The 18,422-nt window shown below is 42.3% G+C and overlaps 1 protein-coding gene across 1 annotated transcript; it reads right to left on the minus strand.

Moving 5' to 3' along the window:
- Window positions 1–3,184: 3,184 nt before the first annotated feature.
- On the minus strand, window positions 3,185–17,162 carry QDPR (quinoid dihydropteridine reductase). Its single transcript, XM_019526487.1, has 7 exons — window positions 16,933–17,162; window positions 16,736–16,828; window positions 14,505–14,601; window positions 11,547–11,687; window positions 9,044–9,152; window positions 5,980–6,063; window positions 3,185–4,338 (listed from the first exon to the last, which is right to left on the minus strand). The coding sequence occupies exons 1-7, from the start codon at window positions 17,029–17,031 to the stop codon at window positions 4,233–4,235; spliced, it is 729 nt and encodes a 242-aa protein (XP_019382032.1). The 5' UTR covers window positions 17,032–17,162; the 3' UTR covers window positions 3,185–4,232.
- Between the last annotated feature and the right edge of the window lie 1,260 nt (window positions 17,163–18,422).

Consider the following 18,422-nt stretch of genomic DNA (forward strand, 5'->3'; position numbering starts at 1 on the left):
CCAATTAAATATATGTTTTGAGAACTAATTTAGATTACATAAGTAGTCAGAGAAAACAAGGTCTGGAGTTAAAATATAAGAATTCCTAAAGTTCTTTATTAAGTTATTTTTTAGATTACTTCACAGTGAAATCTGAAAACATCAAGCCCAGCCCTACAATACTTAGTTATGCATGCCAGTAGCCCTTTTGCAGTCCCATATAGTGTAGTTTTAACCAATGATTCTGCCAGTCAATAGGACTGCTCACAGAGTGCAAAGTTAAATAAATGAGTACATTTTTGCAGGATGGAGGCCTCAGGATAACAGGTCAATATCCTAGCCATTCATTGCTGGAAATATCTAAATAGCTTACTTTTCAATACTGAGAGATCTTTGATTTTTTTTAAAACTACTACATTAATTTACTATTAATATCAACCCTGTTTGCCTCAACTTTTATAATTTAGCTGTGCTTTAGTAAACATAATGCCATTTCTCCAAAAGTTTAATGAATATATAAGTTTATACTGTATTAAAGAATTGTCTGTCTGTTTCCACCATGAAGACACTGCCATTATTTCAACCTTCGTCATACCTTACATTGCATCTGTACAGTGGGGTCTGACACATGCATACAACTGGCAGCCACAGCCCCTGGGCTAACTGGACAGCTTCCCCCTGCTGGTCTCTTCAAGAACCTACCTACTTAGTAGGTAACCATCAGTCCTTCTATATCATGGACCATGGTATATACGTGAGAGGTCACCAGGACCTTCAATGCATGCGCCTAGGCAGGAGTAGGGAGGAGTGGAGGCTGCCCAGACCTTCTAACTCACCTTTAAAAGACGAGATCCAAAGGCCAGACCAAGTCCAGAGGTTCGGTGCCTCAATGGCTGTAGTTATATGCGCATCTGGGAATCAAACCTAGATCTCCTACATAGCAGACAAAGATTCTGCCACTGAACCACAACAGCAGGTCTACCTACTTCAGTCTTGACATAATGCATAAACATGGAATCACACAATTCCCCTACTCTTGGAAGGCTGTCATTCCTATCTCAGCTCATGTCTGGCACTTACAGTTTTCTTTCCTTCAGCTTTGATGGGGGCAGCCAGTGACCAAACAGCCCCTTAGAGTATCATTCATTTAGGAAAAAGGAAAAACAGGTGTTAAATAGCCCCTACATTTATTTGCCTTCCTTCCATAAAGCTTATGGGGGGGAGAGGGGGAGATTGAACTCATTGCAGAGCCTCCCCTATAACAACACATCCTCATTAGCTGCTGACAACCAACCTCTGCTGTTTCTCTTAAAGAGTTTTACCTGTTTGCATCTTTCAACCTGTAGTTCCTTGCTGTGCAAAAGCCATGTCATTGTGGACTGGAGCCTAGAAGCAAACTAGTCTCCTGCAGTTCTTCCTACCCACTACCTAGTTACAGACTACTTAACTGGCGAGCCCTTGGGTTATTCTCCTCAACCTACTTTTTCCTGCAGCCACTTACTAAGTTAGATCAATACATTCATGTGGGAAAGTCTTAAAACCCAATATCCAATAATTGTCCTTCACAGGGCAGGCCACATACAGCAGTCATACAACTGTTACATCTCAGTATTCCTAAGTTATTACCTGGCATTTCCACATCCATCACATAGCCTACATTCATCAAGTAGGCAGCTGGTAATTTGGCAGCTGAGAAAGGAAAATAAAAGGTGCTAACAGAGCCCAGGGCACCAATATTCTGTATCCTGTTTTATGACCCTGTTCTTGCCACCTTTTTTGCATTAGTGGACAATTACACCCATGTAGAATCCTAACAAGCCAAGACGATAGGATCTTAGTATACAGGTAGATATACTATGCATTTCCTTTTCTTTCCCACTCTAGATATCTCTTCTGTTCCGTTATGCAGAGATTTGTATCACAAAAGAGGGATGTGTGATACACTGCATTATTAAATTGGCTGCACATCTTGAGATTTCTTTTTTAAACAAAGAGTCTCTTCCATGTCACCAGTCCCTGGAAAAATGTGTCAAAGAAGTCAGTTAGTAAAATGCTATTTCTCCAGCCAGCAGCCCACAGATGGCACCAGCTGTCATGGATCCACAGCATTACAGACTCTTTGGGAGCAAGCTCCATCTTAGCAGGAGGCCCTGGGCCTCCACAGCGCTAGGGTTCTGTGACTGCATGCCTGATTCAGCACCTGTGTTTTTGACCACTGTTCCTTATGCGGATCCAGAAGAGCCTAAATTGCTGTCTTAGAAGCCATATACCCAACACATTTTTGCAGTGATGCAGTGAAGTCTTTTTTGGAACAGGACATCATTAGTCAACTGGAAGACAATGAACATTAGTAAAGCAAGACCTGCACAAATGCATCCTTGCAAAAAAACTCTTTAGCTCTTTTCATACGTCCTGTGTTCTATCTTTCTGCAATGGAATAAGAATCTTAGTACACTAATGCATCAGTTTTTTTCTCTCAAATTCATGTCTTTCTGGTACATGCTCTTTTCCCTTTGATTAAGAGTGGTTAAAGTTAATGATCTGGGTAATGTTCTTCAATTAGAGCTCACAGGCACCTGCATGCATAAGCTGACAATTCTTGATAGACCAACAGCCATATATGCGACTATTCTTCTGTCTTAAGACAGAAGTTTACCCACTCAGTGAGAAGGGCTTACTATACAAAGTGAATAGGGATGCCGAGTCATGTACACATTTCCATAAAGTAAGACAGACATTTCCCATGTCTACACTAAGCATGCTTTGCAGAAACCTTGACTTCAGTGGTTTCTCAACAGATCCCATACCTATCCAGACAAAACTAGCTCCCAATGTTATATATGCCTGTGTTCTGCAGAAGTGAACACTGAACTCTCCAATTCAAATCTCATCTCCACATAAGTATAATTGGATAGCAGGCAAATTCTTTTCTAGAGTATTCTCCTATGTAAGAGGGCAGGGGAAAACAATCTCTTTCCCATATACAGTAGAAAACTAATTACATTTTGCAGAACTCAATTAAGTGAAAGAAAGTACAAAACCTGGAAAAGTGTTCTTACATGCAGTGGGCATCAGCTTCCCACTTGAAAGGGCTGTACAAACCTGACTGTAAATGTTACATAAAAAAAGTTTCAATTTTAATGAAACAGATCAACCAATTAATTAAGACAATATATATATTTATTTAGCTCAAAATATTTTATGCTTTAATAGTAGATTCTGAATTTCTTTTCCTTTTTTTTTGTTCCTGGATACTTTGCTTGCTTAGGTAGTAAAGAACCATCATTAGTTATACAAAACACATAATACCACACTCCAAGACAGGATGACTGTCTGCTTTTACATCACAATAACTGCTGGACTAGCGAAGTTTAGACATTTTAAGGCAAATTAAGGGCTCTATCTTGCAATCCCTTCTCATGCAAGTAGCCCTTATGCAGCCTTAAATCAGTAAAGAATACTCGCATAAGAAAAGGTAACATGATTGGGCCTTTATATACAGTGGTGATGGTGTCTATTACAACCCACAAAAAAGAGCACTGAACTGATATTCCCAGATAAGCAAAAAGAACAAATATTCCAGAAATATTCAAAAAAGAGTTGCCAGAAAGATACAGAGACAGACAGAAACTTTCACTTACATACGTGGATACAGCACAAAATTAAGCACAATTTTGGATATAACCACCACTACAATTTAAAACACGTACACCAGGGCTGTCCACCTGGTGGCCCAGAGGCCACATATGGTCCCTGGCTCCCACATGGCAGCTGCTGCTGCCACCATTCTGACAGCTTTAGTGGCCAGAGTGGTCAGGCTCCCCCTCCCTCCTGCAGGCAGGGCCTGGTGGGGCTGGGCAATGAGAGGGTTTTAGCACATGCAGTAGGGGGACATTTGTGCTGTCACACCACAAAAGGAGCCCCCTGTACCACCAAGAGTGAGTCTTCACTGTTCATGCTGTGCATGTGGCAAGGAAAGGCCAGGCTGCACACAGCATGTGGTCCCCCACAGTCTAGAAGTTGGACAGCCTTGATATACGTAATTAAAATTCAGGATTAACATATTTGCAGCCTTTAATTCAATACTTTTTGATATATAAATGCCGCTGACTCGCATCTAACGAGAAGTGTTACTCAATATCTTGCTCCACAGATGTAATCATTGGATACAATACACAACCTAAACTTAACTAAGACATTAGTTTTCAATAGTTTTGTTGCTACATTTTCAGAAACAATTCCACTGATTGACCTCAAAGATGTGCTGCTACTAGTTCAGTCTTCCCTCCTGTGGTTATCACTTGAATTAAACTGCCCGAGTTGGGTCTGTTCTTTCCTGTGATCCAGTCATAAAAAGTCCTGTTAAAAAAAATACAAAACTATAAAGGGCATCTAGGCAGGAACTGTAAAATAAAAGCCAGTTGGCCATAATCTCTTCCCACTTCCTGTTCCACATGCAGTCTATTCAGACAGAGTGCATCGCTTGAAAAATAAGGACTTTTGGACCTGAGCAGAAGCTATGTGCTTACTTGTAACAGTTGTCCCCTAGAAGGTTTCTATTTTGACTTGCAATGTCTTTGTCTTTCAGACAATTTCAATAGGGTTTACATTCAAGAATGGTTTTAAGTGTAGAACACCTAAACAGCTATTGCAGGTGCACTATTTAAACAGCTATTGCAGGTGCACTATTTAAACAGCTATTGCAGGTGCACTGTCAACTTGTTGTAATTAGTTTACACAAAAAGAAAAAAGAGAGAGTAGGTGTTTTTAAGGGATGCTTTTATGGCACAAGGAAAGACTGAACAGAGACACCTGAAGGGCAAGGCAGTTAGCTCTGAAAGATAACAACATTCATCCATGGTAGCTCTAGAGACAGAATCAATAGAGCCACATTAGCCCAGACACAGCACTACACTAGATACCCCTACTGAGAAGCAGGATACCCTGGCACAGGTGCAGTACCAAATGAATGTGGCTGTACTTCTTCTGGTTCCAGGGCTAGAGTGGGCAGACCAAGCTCAGGTGTCTCTGCAGAGTGTTGCACATGCCTTGTAGACTTCAGCACATGAGCTTGCATGTCTATGTGCCATTAGACCCACTGGGAGAGCATGTCATTTTTAATGAACAAGTTAAAACCCGTCAGTTTATTCACTTTGAGCAGAAAAAGATATTAGCTAGATTAAACTGACAGTGGCCTTTTAAGTAAGGTACCTCAAGCAGCTGCCTAAAACTTTCTTAAACCAAATTTCCAATTAATGAAGTCCAAAAGGCAAAAAAATGGAAAGTCAAAACAAAGGCTATAAGACCAATGTTGCCAGGTAAACATGCAGGTTCAGCTCAGGTCTAAATGGCCTTGATTTACCTAGTTTAAAATTACAAGGTAAACTGCAGACTAGACTGTTTTATGCCCCTTCTGATCCATGAAAGGGAACTCATTTCTTTCCCACACCCCCAAAAGAAGTTGTGCTTCAAAGGAAATGGAAAATCCCTTTCATGCCCCCTTTGCCACATCGTTCACAGCAAGTGATTTATTTTACACATAAGATAATCAGAAAATAGCAGGGTTTATCTGCTGGAAGAAAAAGGAAAGGAGATGTACATAATGAGGGGTAGAAAACTTACCTTACCAGGAGCAGTAAAAGGCATTAACCACTTTTGTTACAGTTCAATTTTAAACCAGTGTACTTATGTCTGACACAGCTGTCCATGACTTAATTTATTTGTGTGCATGTTTTACAAGGCTGGCTGACTAAAATGCCCAGAGTCAGATCCTTAGTTGAATCTTGTGTGTATACACTGAAGTTTGCAGTTATACTAATTTTCACTTGCCAAGAAGATAGCCCTAATGCCCACCCTAACACTGAGGCATGGAGAATGGAGTGTGCAAACCTATCCAAATCCATGTAGTAAGACAAACATTTTAGGAGTGAAGATTTAAAAGGAAACAACTAGGATAAAAGTGATAGCTAGAAATTGCTTAGTCATTGTGCATGTACTCACTCTGCAATGAACTCTAATGGTGTCCAGGAGCTGGTATCTGCATCAGGCATTGATTTCCTGTTCACTGGTGTATCCAAGGTAACCCTGCGATTGAAAAAGATAAGCCTTTCATTTGTTTATCGTGTTTCTGATAAGAGCCGTCCATCCTCTTCTCTTGCTCAGTTTTCAGGACAGGGAAAGCCAGGCAATGTTGTATATATTTTTCTTGAATCCTGTAGGTCTCTTAACACCACATAACCATTGCTTATATAAAATTGTAATCTGTATTTATAATTAAGGATGACATAGAGAGCAAGTTTTTCCAAAGTGTATAAGTCAGTTGTAAATGAAAATCCCATGCATAATTATTATTCTCTTGAACCCTCTAATACGAGAACACCACTTCTCAAGGTATATATAGTTTCATAGTTTCATAGATTAAGGGTCGGAAGGGACCTAGTAGATCTTCTAGCCCAACCCCCCACCAGGGCGGGAGAACAACAAAAAACCCCAAAAACAAGAACAGGACTCAAATGAGTCCAGCCAGGTAGGCATCCAGCCTCTTCTTAAAGACCCCCAGGGTAGGGGCCAGCACCACTTCCCTTGGAAGTTGGTTCCAGCTCCTAGCCGCCCTAACTGTGAAGTAGTTTTTGCGGATGTCCAATCTATACCTCCTCTCCATCAACTTGTGCCCATTACTCCTTGTTATGCCAGCGGGCGCTAGGGGAAACAGCGTCTCTCCCAAACCCTTCTGGTCCCCCCTAGTGAGTTTATAGACGGTCACCAGGTCCCCCCTCAGCCTTCTCTTGTGGAGGCTGAATAGGTTCAGGTCCCGCAGTCTCTCACTGTAGGGTCTGCCCTGTTGTCCCCGGATCATGCGGGTGGCCCTCCTCTGGACCCTCTCCATGTTGTCCACATCCCTCTTGAAATGGGGCGCACAGAACTGGACACAATACTCCAGCTGTGGCCTGACCAGCGTCGCGTAGAGGGGGAGGATCACCTCCTTGGCTCTACTCGAGATGCACCTGTGGATGCACGACAAGGTCCGGTTAGCCCTGCCAACCATGACCTCGCATTGTCGGCCCATGTTCATCTTGGAGTCAATAATGACTCCAAGATCTCTTTCTGCCTCCGTGCTCTCAAGTAGGGAGTTCCCCATTGTGTAAGTGTGCTGCTGGTTCCTACTGCCCAAGTGCAGCACCCTGCACTTGTCCGTATTGAAACACATCCTGTTCCTGTTAGCCCACCCCTGTAACCTATCCAGATCCCTCTGCAATCTCTCACTCCCTGCTAGCGTGCTCACCTCCCCCCAAATTTTGGTGTCATCAGCGAATTTAAACAGGTTACTTTCCACCCCATCATCCAGATAGCTGATGAAGAAATTGAACAGCGCAGGCCCCTGAAGCCAAGAGACCAGTTTGAACTTGCTGTGTTGTCACTAGTATTCTTCTGGAGAAGTAGAATACTTATGTAAATATTCTGTATATCATCATTCTCTGCTCCAAATAGGTTTGTAAGGGAGGTGATGGGAGGATGCGATTAGAGGAGTTCAGATAATTTTTAAGTCATTTTGCAGTACTCCTAAACCTTGAAAAACTGGGTATGGGACCAGCACAAAAAACTCCTCAAAACCTTAACTAGACTAGCAGAGAATTTAGGCAGACTATTAGGTCAGCCAGGTAACATCTCCACCAAGACAAGAAAACAACTTATAGTTAACTGTTAATAAAGCTGCTGTAGTATGGCAAGGAATTAAACCTTTTGGTTTTCCCTGAAGACTTGTGAAACTACTTTAATTCCCCAACAAACTCTGCAGAGAAAGATGCACAATATTTTGCTCTTCAACAGAAATTCCATTTCTGTAGGAAGGGTTTGTAGCTTCCACCAGAACACCAGCTGGCATTACAAAGGTAGAGTTTGATAGATAATACATAAAATGGGTCATAAATCACTGGGGCTTTGGTGACGTTTCTGTGGCAGGGGACTTCAGTGCCGCTGAACAGCAGCCAGGCATTAGGGATCTTCACCCATACCACATTGTGGCAAGGTGGTAGGGACTGTAGTTGAGTCCTAGAGCCAGCCTACCCTGGACCCAAGCCAAGTCATTCTGCCACCAGAAAATACTGCTGATGCAGACTTAAGCTCTTCAGGATACGGATTATCTTTTGTTGTATATTTATAAAGTGTTTAACAACACAGGGTAGCCCTGGCCCATGATTAGGGCACCCTGATAATGCAAATACAATTGATGCCTGATAGTTACGGATCTCTGCAATTCATGCTGGAAGTGTGCAGCATAGTAGCTTCTTTAATCTTGGGAGTTTCCCTTGTGTGCCCCCCCACAGCTGCTGATTGGCAGCATGGCCCCATCACTCACCACTTGCACCCCATGGCCAAAGAGAAAACTGCAGCTGCACAGGCAGCAAGTGGCAGTGGGTACAGGGGTGAAATGCCAAAAGCAAAGCAGCAGCCATGTATTTCCAGCCGAAATTCCAGAGATCCCTACTGAGAGTAGCAACATGTGAGTGTCTAAAAATGTTCCTCGGGGGATGGTGCTCTTATCAGGTGTTGCTGTAAACTTATGTCAAACTTAATTTTTACTTGAGTGAAGTTGTTATTTGCATGTTAAATGACAGTAGAAGTCAAATATGTAAAAGCACTTTCTGCTAATTGACACACGACAAACATTCCACGTCTGTGCTTTTCTATGTGAGCAGTAAAACTCATCTTAAGAGTCTAAAAACAGATACATGACATAATTTATCTATATTACAGAATAACCATGGCTGTAACTAAACATTCTAGTAGAGTTAAAACCTGACTCTAGCATTCATAATAAACACTTACTTTTTTCTATCTAAACACAAAATAAGAGTCCATGTTACTGTTTATGGCAATACCTGTGACTTGCAAGATACATATTCCAGAACACTAAGATGTCCCCCAGCCCTGAGGAGCCACAGCTGTGTTTAGATAGTTATCCCTGTAATCTGGATACGGCCCAAAGAATATCCACGTGACAACCTAGTAGAACACCATTTAAATTAAACAATGCAATAGCAGAGGTAGCTATGCAACCACTTACGGTAGAACAGCAACTGCAGCAGAACCAGATGGCAAACCATTATTTGTGCCAGCTAAACTCTGACAAAGCTGGTGCACTGCTCCCTTTGCCATGCCGTATCCAATCATCCCTGACAATTACAAACAAAAGTATTAAAAACTCCAAACCTTTTCACTAATAAGCACTGTTTAAAATACAATGAAGATCTGCATTATTTGAGGAGTAGGTTTACAGTCATCTACTCCAGTCTATCAACATCAGCAGTCTTTTAGCACATAAACCCATTTATGTTCACATTACATATACACACTGAGAAAACACTTACTAGATCATAAAGATTTTTGTTGCTATAATACGGATTAATTTACCCAGCACCACAGAGGTAAAAATATTATTTTTAAAAGTTCTGGTATGCTTGGGTATCTATCTCAAATTGCACCAGGAAATCAGAATACCCTTTTCAGGTAAGATGCTTCACAACATAGCACTATAACTTTTATATTTATAAATATACAGAAGTGGTATCTATTCTCTTTCATCCAACCTTGCAAATATTTATATACTTTAAGTAGTCCCACTGATTTTAAGACTGCTGAGCTACTTACTGAATCACCACTTGGGCTTACGTGTTTTTAGCCGTACTTGCTCAGCTGCTTTGAAGGAAGGTACAAGAAATCTCAAAAGAAAAAATGACTAAACCTGTCCATATAGAAAGCATTTTCCTAAACCCTCCCAGTTACAAGTTGGGTTACGTTCTGAAAGACAGAGGAGTTTCTCTCAATGACATTTATTTTGTCTATTATAACTGAATATGTTCTCATTTCCTACAATATCTTCATCTTTCCTTTCAATTCCAATAAGCTTGTGGTCTTAGTATCTCATGACCATGAATTTCACAAGTAATTATGCACTGTGTAAAGAAATATTTCCTTTGATAGGATACAAGTGTTGTCTCCATTTCACCAAATATCCTACTTTTTCCATGCACTAAGTGACTGATTTACCTACTTTTTAAATCATTCATTATTTGTATTCCGCTGATATATCCTCTCTAAATCAATATATGCTTGCACCCTCTCTCTCCCCTCTAAATGAAATCTTTCTTATGTTCCATTCTACTGAAGTCTCTTCATGCTGCTAAATTCTTTTGTTATTTATTCCTGAACCCTTCTATACCTGCTATATTTTTTTCACTTCTTCAGTCAGCACTAGGCAGTTGTCATTTAGCCATTGCTCTCAAATAGGAAAATAATGCTCTATTGTAAATAAAATATATCACAAGAGAAGGAAGGGAACATAATTAATTACTCAATGAGCCTGTAAGATCCATGGTAGCTGTGAGCAACAATTTTCTCAATTTATCCTGATATTTCATAAGTTGTGTTTGCCTAGGGCACTGCTTACATCTTTAAAAATATCCACAGTGATTGAAACCATCCAGCTCAAACAAAGCAAATTGAAAGCAAATTAATTAGATTTTCTGTCCTAACAAAACATCATGAGTTTGCAAATATGGGAACCTTGGGAACATTAACAGCATATGCCAGTCGGTTACAAAAAGAAAACTCCTATCCTGTTCATTTTCTATAATAAAGGATTTTTATCTTCAGAGTGTATTAGATTCATCTTTAAATATTCAATCATATAAGATGCATTATAAATTAGAAAACATGCAATAGTTTTCCAAAATATAAAGACACAGTTATAATTACTTCCCTTCAGTTTTTAGTTTTACAATGCTTTTCATAAATTTTAATCACAATCGTTCTGGTTTAAAGGGATGTTAATCTTTGTCTTCACTTTCCCTCTGCCAGAGTATGTATTTTTTTAAATTGCTGCCAAATTTTCTTCTTTTAAGCAAGAAAACAGGAATGTGATCAAAGACTGCAAGGTACATTTTCAAGGATCACACTAGACAACTCAAGTAGATCAAAACGGAAGGTCAGCAGCCTTGTCTGTTTCTGAAGCAAAGTTCATTAGAAGTAGAACGTGGGCAGGATGAGCATGCTCAATAGTATCAGGCGAGTTATCACTAGCCTTAAATAATTAGGTAAATAAGAATTCTGCCTTTCAGGAAAGCAAACATGGAGTTTAACCTTTTCCAAAAACTTTTGCGCTGTTGCAAGTAAAGTTTTTCATGTGCTTTTTCCTCAGACCTGAAGAATGCCTTACGTTGAAAATCTTGTCTAACTTTATTCCAACCATGCAGTTGGTTCAATAAAAGATATCACCCATAGAAATCCCTGTTGGCATTCTTATCATATGCTAAGTCAGGTTTCACCAAAGCCTGTCAACTAAGATTTAAGTACTTAGTTCTTTTGTTTGTACAACACTGTCAAACTATTTGGTATTATTTCCATCTGTAACAGTTACAAATTTCCTGAAGGGATTCAAACAGCTGTTTTCCATAATATGGTTAAAAAAAAGAAGGAATAAAACTATTGTTTCTCAACTGAGAATAATTAGAAGTGGCATATAACAATTGTGACATACATCAAAGCAAACAACATATTTTATTTTTTACCTGGGGTTCCAGCTAAAGCAGCTTTGGCTCCCGTCAGAGTCAACAAACCTCCTTCTTTCAAATGTTTTGTAGCTAAGTGACTGGATATAGTTGATGTCCAAACACTCTGCTTCCACATCAGGTCACAATTTTTGTATAAAGCTGGTAAACAAAACAATTACAAGGCAAAAATTTAGAAGACAAAACTCATTTCCTAGTTCAGTGATTCTCAAGCAGGTTGTCTGGAGATCCTTTGAAGGGTGCTATACAATGTTTGCACTGTTAGGTGTGCAAACATGATTCACAAAAAAACCTCCAGAGATTTCAAATAGGAATCTATAGTATTAAAAACATCCTGGCCTGCTGTGATCTTTCTGAGTTCACTGCAACAGTGAAATTGCTGTAATTTTCCATAGTCAAAAAATAGCAAAAACTAAAAGCTGGCATTTTCTAAGGGGTGCCTTAAGTCTAAAATAGTTAAGAACCACTGGTCTACTTCAAGCTCACTTCCCATCACACCGAATGAAACAGTACTACATACAGCTGCCCTCCACCATCTCCTTCACCTATATCAGCTAAAACCCTTAGCTAGGCCTTCATCTTTTCTCCCCACGCCTTTTGCATCTCCTATCTCTTTGATTTCCTCCAGTTCCTGCTCTTCAGTACCTGTCCAGTACTACTACCAGACTTCTCACTATAAGTCTGACCACATCCCCTAAACTCAGGATATTTTGTTGGTTTACCATTAGCTTCTGGATTCTGTTCAAAATTCCCTAAATTCTTAAAACATTTATGGACTTGCTTCTACTAGTGTCATAGGCCTTGAGTGCACACTACACATTTGCCCCAGAGTAATAAAACTTAATTCAGTTACAGTGAGGCAGACATGTTTTATACCTTTATGCTGATGCAAGTCATTCCCTTCTGGGGTAAAGGTATCTCTTAACAAGCGAGGAGTAACTAGTGGAGAACCAGATATGTACTTGATCCCCTAGTTAGTTTCATCTCAGGGTAGTAATTTGCTCAATGTAAACTGGCTTCCTCACCACCTCACAGCCAGCCTGGGAGAGCATATTGTGTGAATGCTTCTTACTATGGAATAAAAGCCAGGATACTTTGTAGCAAGTACATGGACAGGGACACTTTTATCTCTCACATCATAATCATCTCTTAGTCCCGTTGCACAAATTTCACCAGTGACAGAGAGCTTTCTGAAGCTCTTACCTTTTGGAATGATCATTTCAATTATTAGGGGAAAAAGTCTCCTGTGTCTATCACTCAATTTCTCTTCTTATTTTTCTTTTAATTTTGTAACTATATTAGTTCACTATGTAATTCTTGTGCAGGATTCAGTTTGAATGATAAACTGAATAAAATAAAGCTGTGCTACCTCGCACAACCTGTCATGGTTGACATCAGGTTAATCCATGGATAGGCAATTACCTGGGCGAAACCAGCCATTGATAGCTTTTTTCTCTATAATACAAATGTTGTTCTTAAATATTTGATATCTGTTGCAATGACCTCTGGGTTGGGCTCTGCAGTGTTATATAGAAGCCTACTTTTGATTTCAACTCTTGTTTTTTATTCCCTGTAACTTCATAGCTATCAACACTGTATAAATACTAGACTACAAGCAGCTTTTCCCACAGGCTTTGATCATATAAGTATACAAGACTGGATTTAGTACTTGGGTGAAAAACTCCAAGGAATAAAGAGACTGTTCAGAGATATCTTTTACACATCAGGCAGTTCCTCAAGTAGGGATACAACCTGCTTGACATCAGTACTGCACTGCACTGCACTGTACTTGACATGATCAGAATCTGTGCGCCAAACTTGTTGACTTGTAGTTTCAGCAAAAGGGAATTATGTGAGTATAGGTAGGAAATATAAGTGAAAACAGAAATTTAAAATTCAGCAATGATTTGTGTTAGTAATGGTTTTCACATAGCCGTGGTTGGAAAGGGAGTCCTAAGGATTAAGCAAGTTATCTGATTTAGTGTTCAAGAACAAAAGGTCATATTTCCATACAACACACCTCTTTAATACATATGCTAGAATGGTATAACAAACATACAAGATAACCACCTATCCCAAAACATTCCCATTTCACCTTGATATCCTGTTGTCTTAACAGTACTTTAAGTTTCATTACAATCTACTGTCTTATTTACAATTAACTTTTTAATTGTGCAGTATTGGTTCACACCAGATACAAATGCACATGTGCATGAACATACACCTGTACATTTTTGCAAAATGGTAACAAATGCAATTGTCCTATACTTTAAAAAAAAAGCAATCCTTTGTTTTATGTGTTTGAGTAGGATGAGGGTGCCTACCTGCTGCTTCATTTTACCCAGGTAGGAATTAAATGTTATTTGATGCATCCAACTTAGGTACCCAAGTTAAAAAGTACCATCCCAGCATTTGGTAACAAGACAGTTCAATGTTAAGCTGAAGGCCTTGATTCATTTTTAAAAATGATCTTAGGTTTTTACATAGTGCCTGTTAGTACAAGACATTATAGTATCATGGTAAACCAGCACTGAGGACTATGGCAGGATCCAGACACAAAGCGTGGGTTCTTTTTTAGCCTCTCTCTGACTTGCTGTATAACCTTGAGAAAAGTCATTCACTTCCCTGTGCCTCAGTTCCTTCATCTGGAAAATGGATACTGACCTCCTTTTCAAAGTGCTTTGAGATCTAATGAGGAAAAATACTATATGGAAAGAGAAAGCATAATAATTCACACTTACCATATTATTTTGACCACCAAGAGCAATAATAAAGAAAAGCACTTGTAAGTGTTCCAATTTTCACTAAACTGGGTTACGCAATCAGTCTTGTTTCCATGTGATCACCATAAAGGAAAGATCTCAGGTTGAAAGATCTTTTTAATGATGACTTTTACAGAATTTTCTAATGCTGCATTAATGTGTCTGCAGTAATGTATGCAACTAGCAAAGGCCTCACCTTTTGCTTTTGCACTCCCACCTGCCCATCCTCCAGCCACGCACAAGATGGCATCCACCTTTTCTTCACCCAGGAGTTTTCCAACATCTCCTGTCACCTTAAACAAATGAAGCAAGAGGTCATAACACCATCCTGAAAACAACTCACTGAAGTAAAGATCCAAACATCCAGACTACTTTAACACTGCTATTTTGTTTTCCATTATACTGATTATTCAACACACATGGCATTTTAAGCAGCTGCAGAAAATTAGGGTTTATGGTTCTGCCTGCTCAAAGCAAATAATAAAAGCAAATAGGGAAAACAAATTAAATAACAGCTGCATATGAGGTGATGTCAATGGGACAAACTCATGCAGAAAAAGTCCACAAAAATTAGACCCATATTTAGGTTGCTACACAGACACAGAGAGTCTCTTGGTTGAGTGACAAAAGTCGTTCCTAGCATACTATTTAAGAACCGACTCTCCAGATTAAACTAGTAGTAGATTTATCATGTTTCAGGTAAAGCTGTAAGAAATGAACAATTATGAAATGGACAATTATTAAAATACCCTTCCCAGGGGTAAAGTTTCTAAATAAATATAGGCAGTTTATAGCTGGGTTACACCTGTTGCTTAGGAATTTGTAAACTGTTCTCTGGCCTTTCCTTTCCTCTCCCACATTTAAGAATTTGCCCGTCAGTACAGAATTTTATGTCTGTGGATTTTACACCAAGAACAGTTGTTGCTGTGCCAGCTACTCAGCACTGGAGAGAAAGAGGTTGGTTTCTAGATGAAAAGCCTTAGATAAGACCACATCATTTCTTTTTAAAGCACTCAGCATTAAGAAGAGTAACAAACCTGTGGCATGAAATGATCCATAATTTAGCTGTAATGCCTTCTGAGTTACAAGAGCACAAAAAAAATTGCATTGGTGAAAGGAACACACTCATACACTGGCAACAAGCATAACCATTTTTTCAATAAAACAACATTTAGGTCACTATTCTCATGTGGGCAAGCTGAACCCACACATAGCCCTAGCAGCTTCATTGGTGCTTTGTGTAAATCTAGCAATCCGTCTGCCTCCAGTATATTTCATGATTTGTACCTAAGACATTGGGAATTCACAAATTTTGAAGTAAACTGTAAAGGTCAGGACTCTGAGAAACACTGTCACACTGATCAGTCAGTCCCAATTAGCCTCACAACAAAGGGGTGCCCAAACCATGACAGTATTGACAGCGGGCTAACTGCAGTACAAAATGCAGACTCCCAATTCACCTGGGTTGCAGCAAGCCAGTTACTGAGTAAGGAAACCAGATTAGGAGAGAGGCACAATTCAAAGCTGAACTTTAGACTGAATTCAAGAACATGGGGGGAGGGTGCAAGGGGGGGTGGTAAATTTGAGGTTTGCCTGCATGCTTCTGTTGGGGCTATGGATCTTTTCTTTTGTGATATTAAAAAAAAAAAAGGAAGGGGAGCTTTGGAGACCAGCCCTATAAATCACAGTGAATGATTACACCCCTGAGCTCACAGGAGCCACATCAATTCCCATGGCACTGCCCAGGCACGATGGCTCTGGCCATGCCTATGGCTTGCAGGACCCCATGACCACTCAAGCTACAGTTTCCACAAAACTCACAACCCAAACGCTGCACAATTTTGCTGACAGCAAAGGGCAAAAATTGACCAGGAATCGGTCAGTTTCGTTTTGCAAGTGTGGGAAAAACTGGCTGGGCCTATTTGCTCCTTTAAGGGATCGTGGGCCAATGCCCACCAAGGGAAACTATAAGCCTCCCTAGAAAAGGGAGTGCCCTGCAGGCGCTGCCGGTGAAGTGCAAAGAAGCCAGTCCCATTAGTCGGGCCGAGGCAGAGGACGTTTGCCCCTCTCAGACTGCCTACTGGAGCCTTTCTGCGGGCAGGGCGCTGGACTGGATTCCCTTAAAAAAGGGAGCTACTGAGAAAGTAGCAATGCATTTCTTGGGGGAAAGGAAAAGGAAAAGCGGGAAGGGCGCAAGGCCACAGGTTCAAAATAAGGGGCCACGGGGCCCTCCAACGTGTCCAAGGAGCCAGTGACAGGTGCCCCAGGACCCGGCCTGCCCCTCCCCGCACCCACTCCAAAACACAAAGGCTTTCCCCAAAACCTGGCAATTCTGTTTTTTAACATTTTGTGGAAAAGTCTAGTTGGTCTCGTAAAAAATACCACCTCGGCCAAGAGTCCCGATTCCTCTTCCCTCGAGAGACCCACCTGCTCCGCCTGCTCCGGGAAGGACTCGCTGCTCTTCACCACCACGTTGGCGCTGGCCGCCGCGTTCTCCGACAGGTCGATGCTGGCCACCCACTGCCAACGCCAACGCCGCGTGCAACGAGACACGGGTGAGTGCCTGCCAGACCACCCCGGCCTCCCTCTCTCCTGCCCCCGGCCCGGCCCGGCCGCGCGCTCACCCAGCCCCTGTCTCGGAAGTAGCCCACGCAGGTGGAGCCCAGCGCCCCGCCGCCGCCGTACACCAGCACCCTGCGCGCCTCGCCCGCCGCCGCCGCCATGCTGAGCCGGCCCGCCTCAGCGCTTCCCGCCCCCTTGCCCCGGGAGGAGCGGAGCCGCAGTCAGTGAAGCTGACGGAAGTGGGCAGAGGGCGGGGACGCGCGTCCCTCTCAGACCGCCCACAGGATCCTTCCCGTGGGGAGGGCGCTGCCGGAGCCAGCCCCGCGCCCACAGCTTGCCCTGCCCCTCTGCTTCGTCAGGCCCGGGGGGCTGGGGCTCTGGGGGGGATGGGGCAGTCTTTTTCGGCAGCGCAGATACGGTGTTGCCCTGGCCACTGTGCCCGCCTGGCAGGGGAAACGCCGGGTATCCGGGTCCACGAAAGCAGCTTTCCGTTAGCATTCCCGGGAGTCGCTGTTCTGCCGTGGTTCAGCACCGCCGACCGACCTGCTGGGGCTTAAAGCCCGTTTTGTGAAAGCGGGAGGCTTCTCCCTAGCTTGCTTCTGCGGCGGGATGGCTGAGGGCAAGCGAAACCTGGGGGTATCCAAGCCCCGAGCCTCTGGGCTCCGGCCTGCGAGTAGGATGTCTGCCACAGGGTTTGGAAGCATCTGTAGCCCCAGGCGGGGGTGGAGGATGCTTGCCATTAGCAGGGCCACATGTGGGTCTTGAATGACTCACAGATCTGGAGGTGATTTGGCTGATTTGACTTGGGACATGAAAAATTTTCCTAAAAAAAAAAATGGATGTGGCAGGGGAAATACTGTGACCATGATGGTGGCAAGGAAACTACTTTGACCGAGGTTTCATAGTTTCATAGTTGGTAGGGTTGGAAGGGACCCACAGCAGATCAAGTCCAACCCCCTGCCTTGGCAGGAAAGAGTACTGGGGTCAAACAACCCTGGCAAGATGATCGTCTAGCCTCCTCTTAAAGACCCCCAGGGTAGGAGCCAGCACCACTTCACTTGGAAGTTGGTTCCAGATCCTAGCCGCCCTGACCGTGATGTAGCGCCTCCTGGTGTCTAGTCTGAATTTACCCTCTGCCAGCTTGTGACCGTTATTTCTAGTCACTCCTGGCAGTGCTCGGGGGAACAGGGACTCCCCCAATGCCTGCTGGTCCCCTCTAACTAGTTTGTAACAGGCCACTAGATCCCCCCTCAGCCTTCTCTTGTGGAGGCTGAACAGGTTCAGGTCCCGTAGCCTCTCCTCGTAGGGCCTGCCCTGCTGCCCCCGATCATGCGAGTGGCCCTCCTCTGGACCCTCTCCATGTTGTCCACATCCCTCTTGAAGTGCAGCGCCCAAAACTGGATGCAGTACTCCAGCTGCGGCCTGACCAATGCTGCATAGAGGGGGGGGATCACCTCCTTGGGCCTGCTTGGGATGCATCTGTGGATGCATGACAAGGTGTGGTTGGCCTTCCTGACTGCATCCCCACACTGCCGGCCCATGTTCATCTTGG

Source organism: Gavialis gangeticus, unplaced genomic scaffold (assembly GCF_001723915.1).
Source record: "Gavialis gangeticus isolate Ggan-Ray unplaced genomic scaffold, GavGan_comp1, whole genome shotgun sequence".
NCBI lineage: Eukaryota > Metazoa > Chordata > Crocodylia > Gavialidae > Gavialis > Gavialis gangeticus.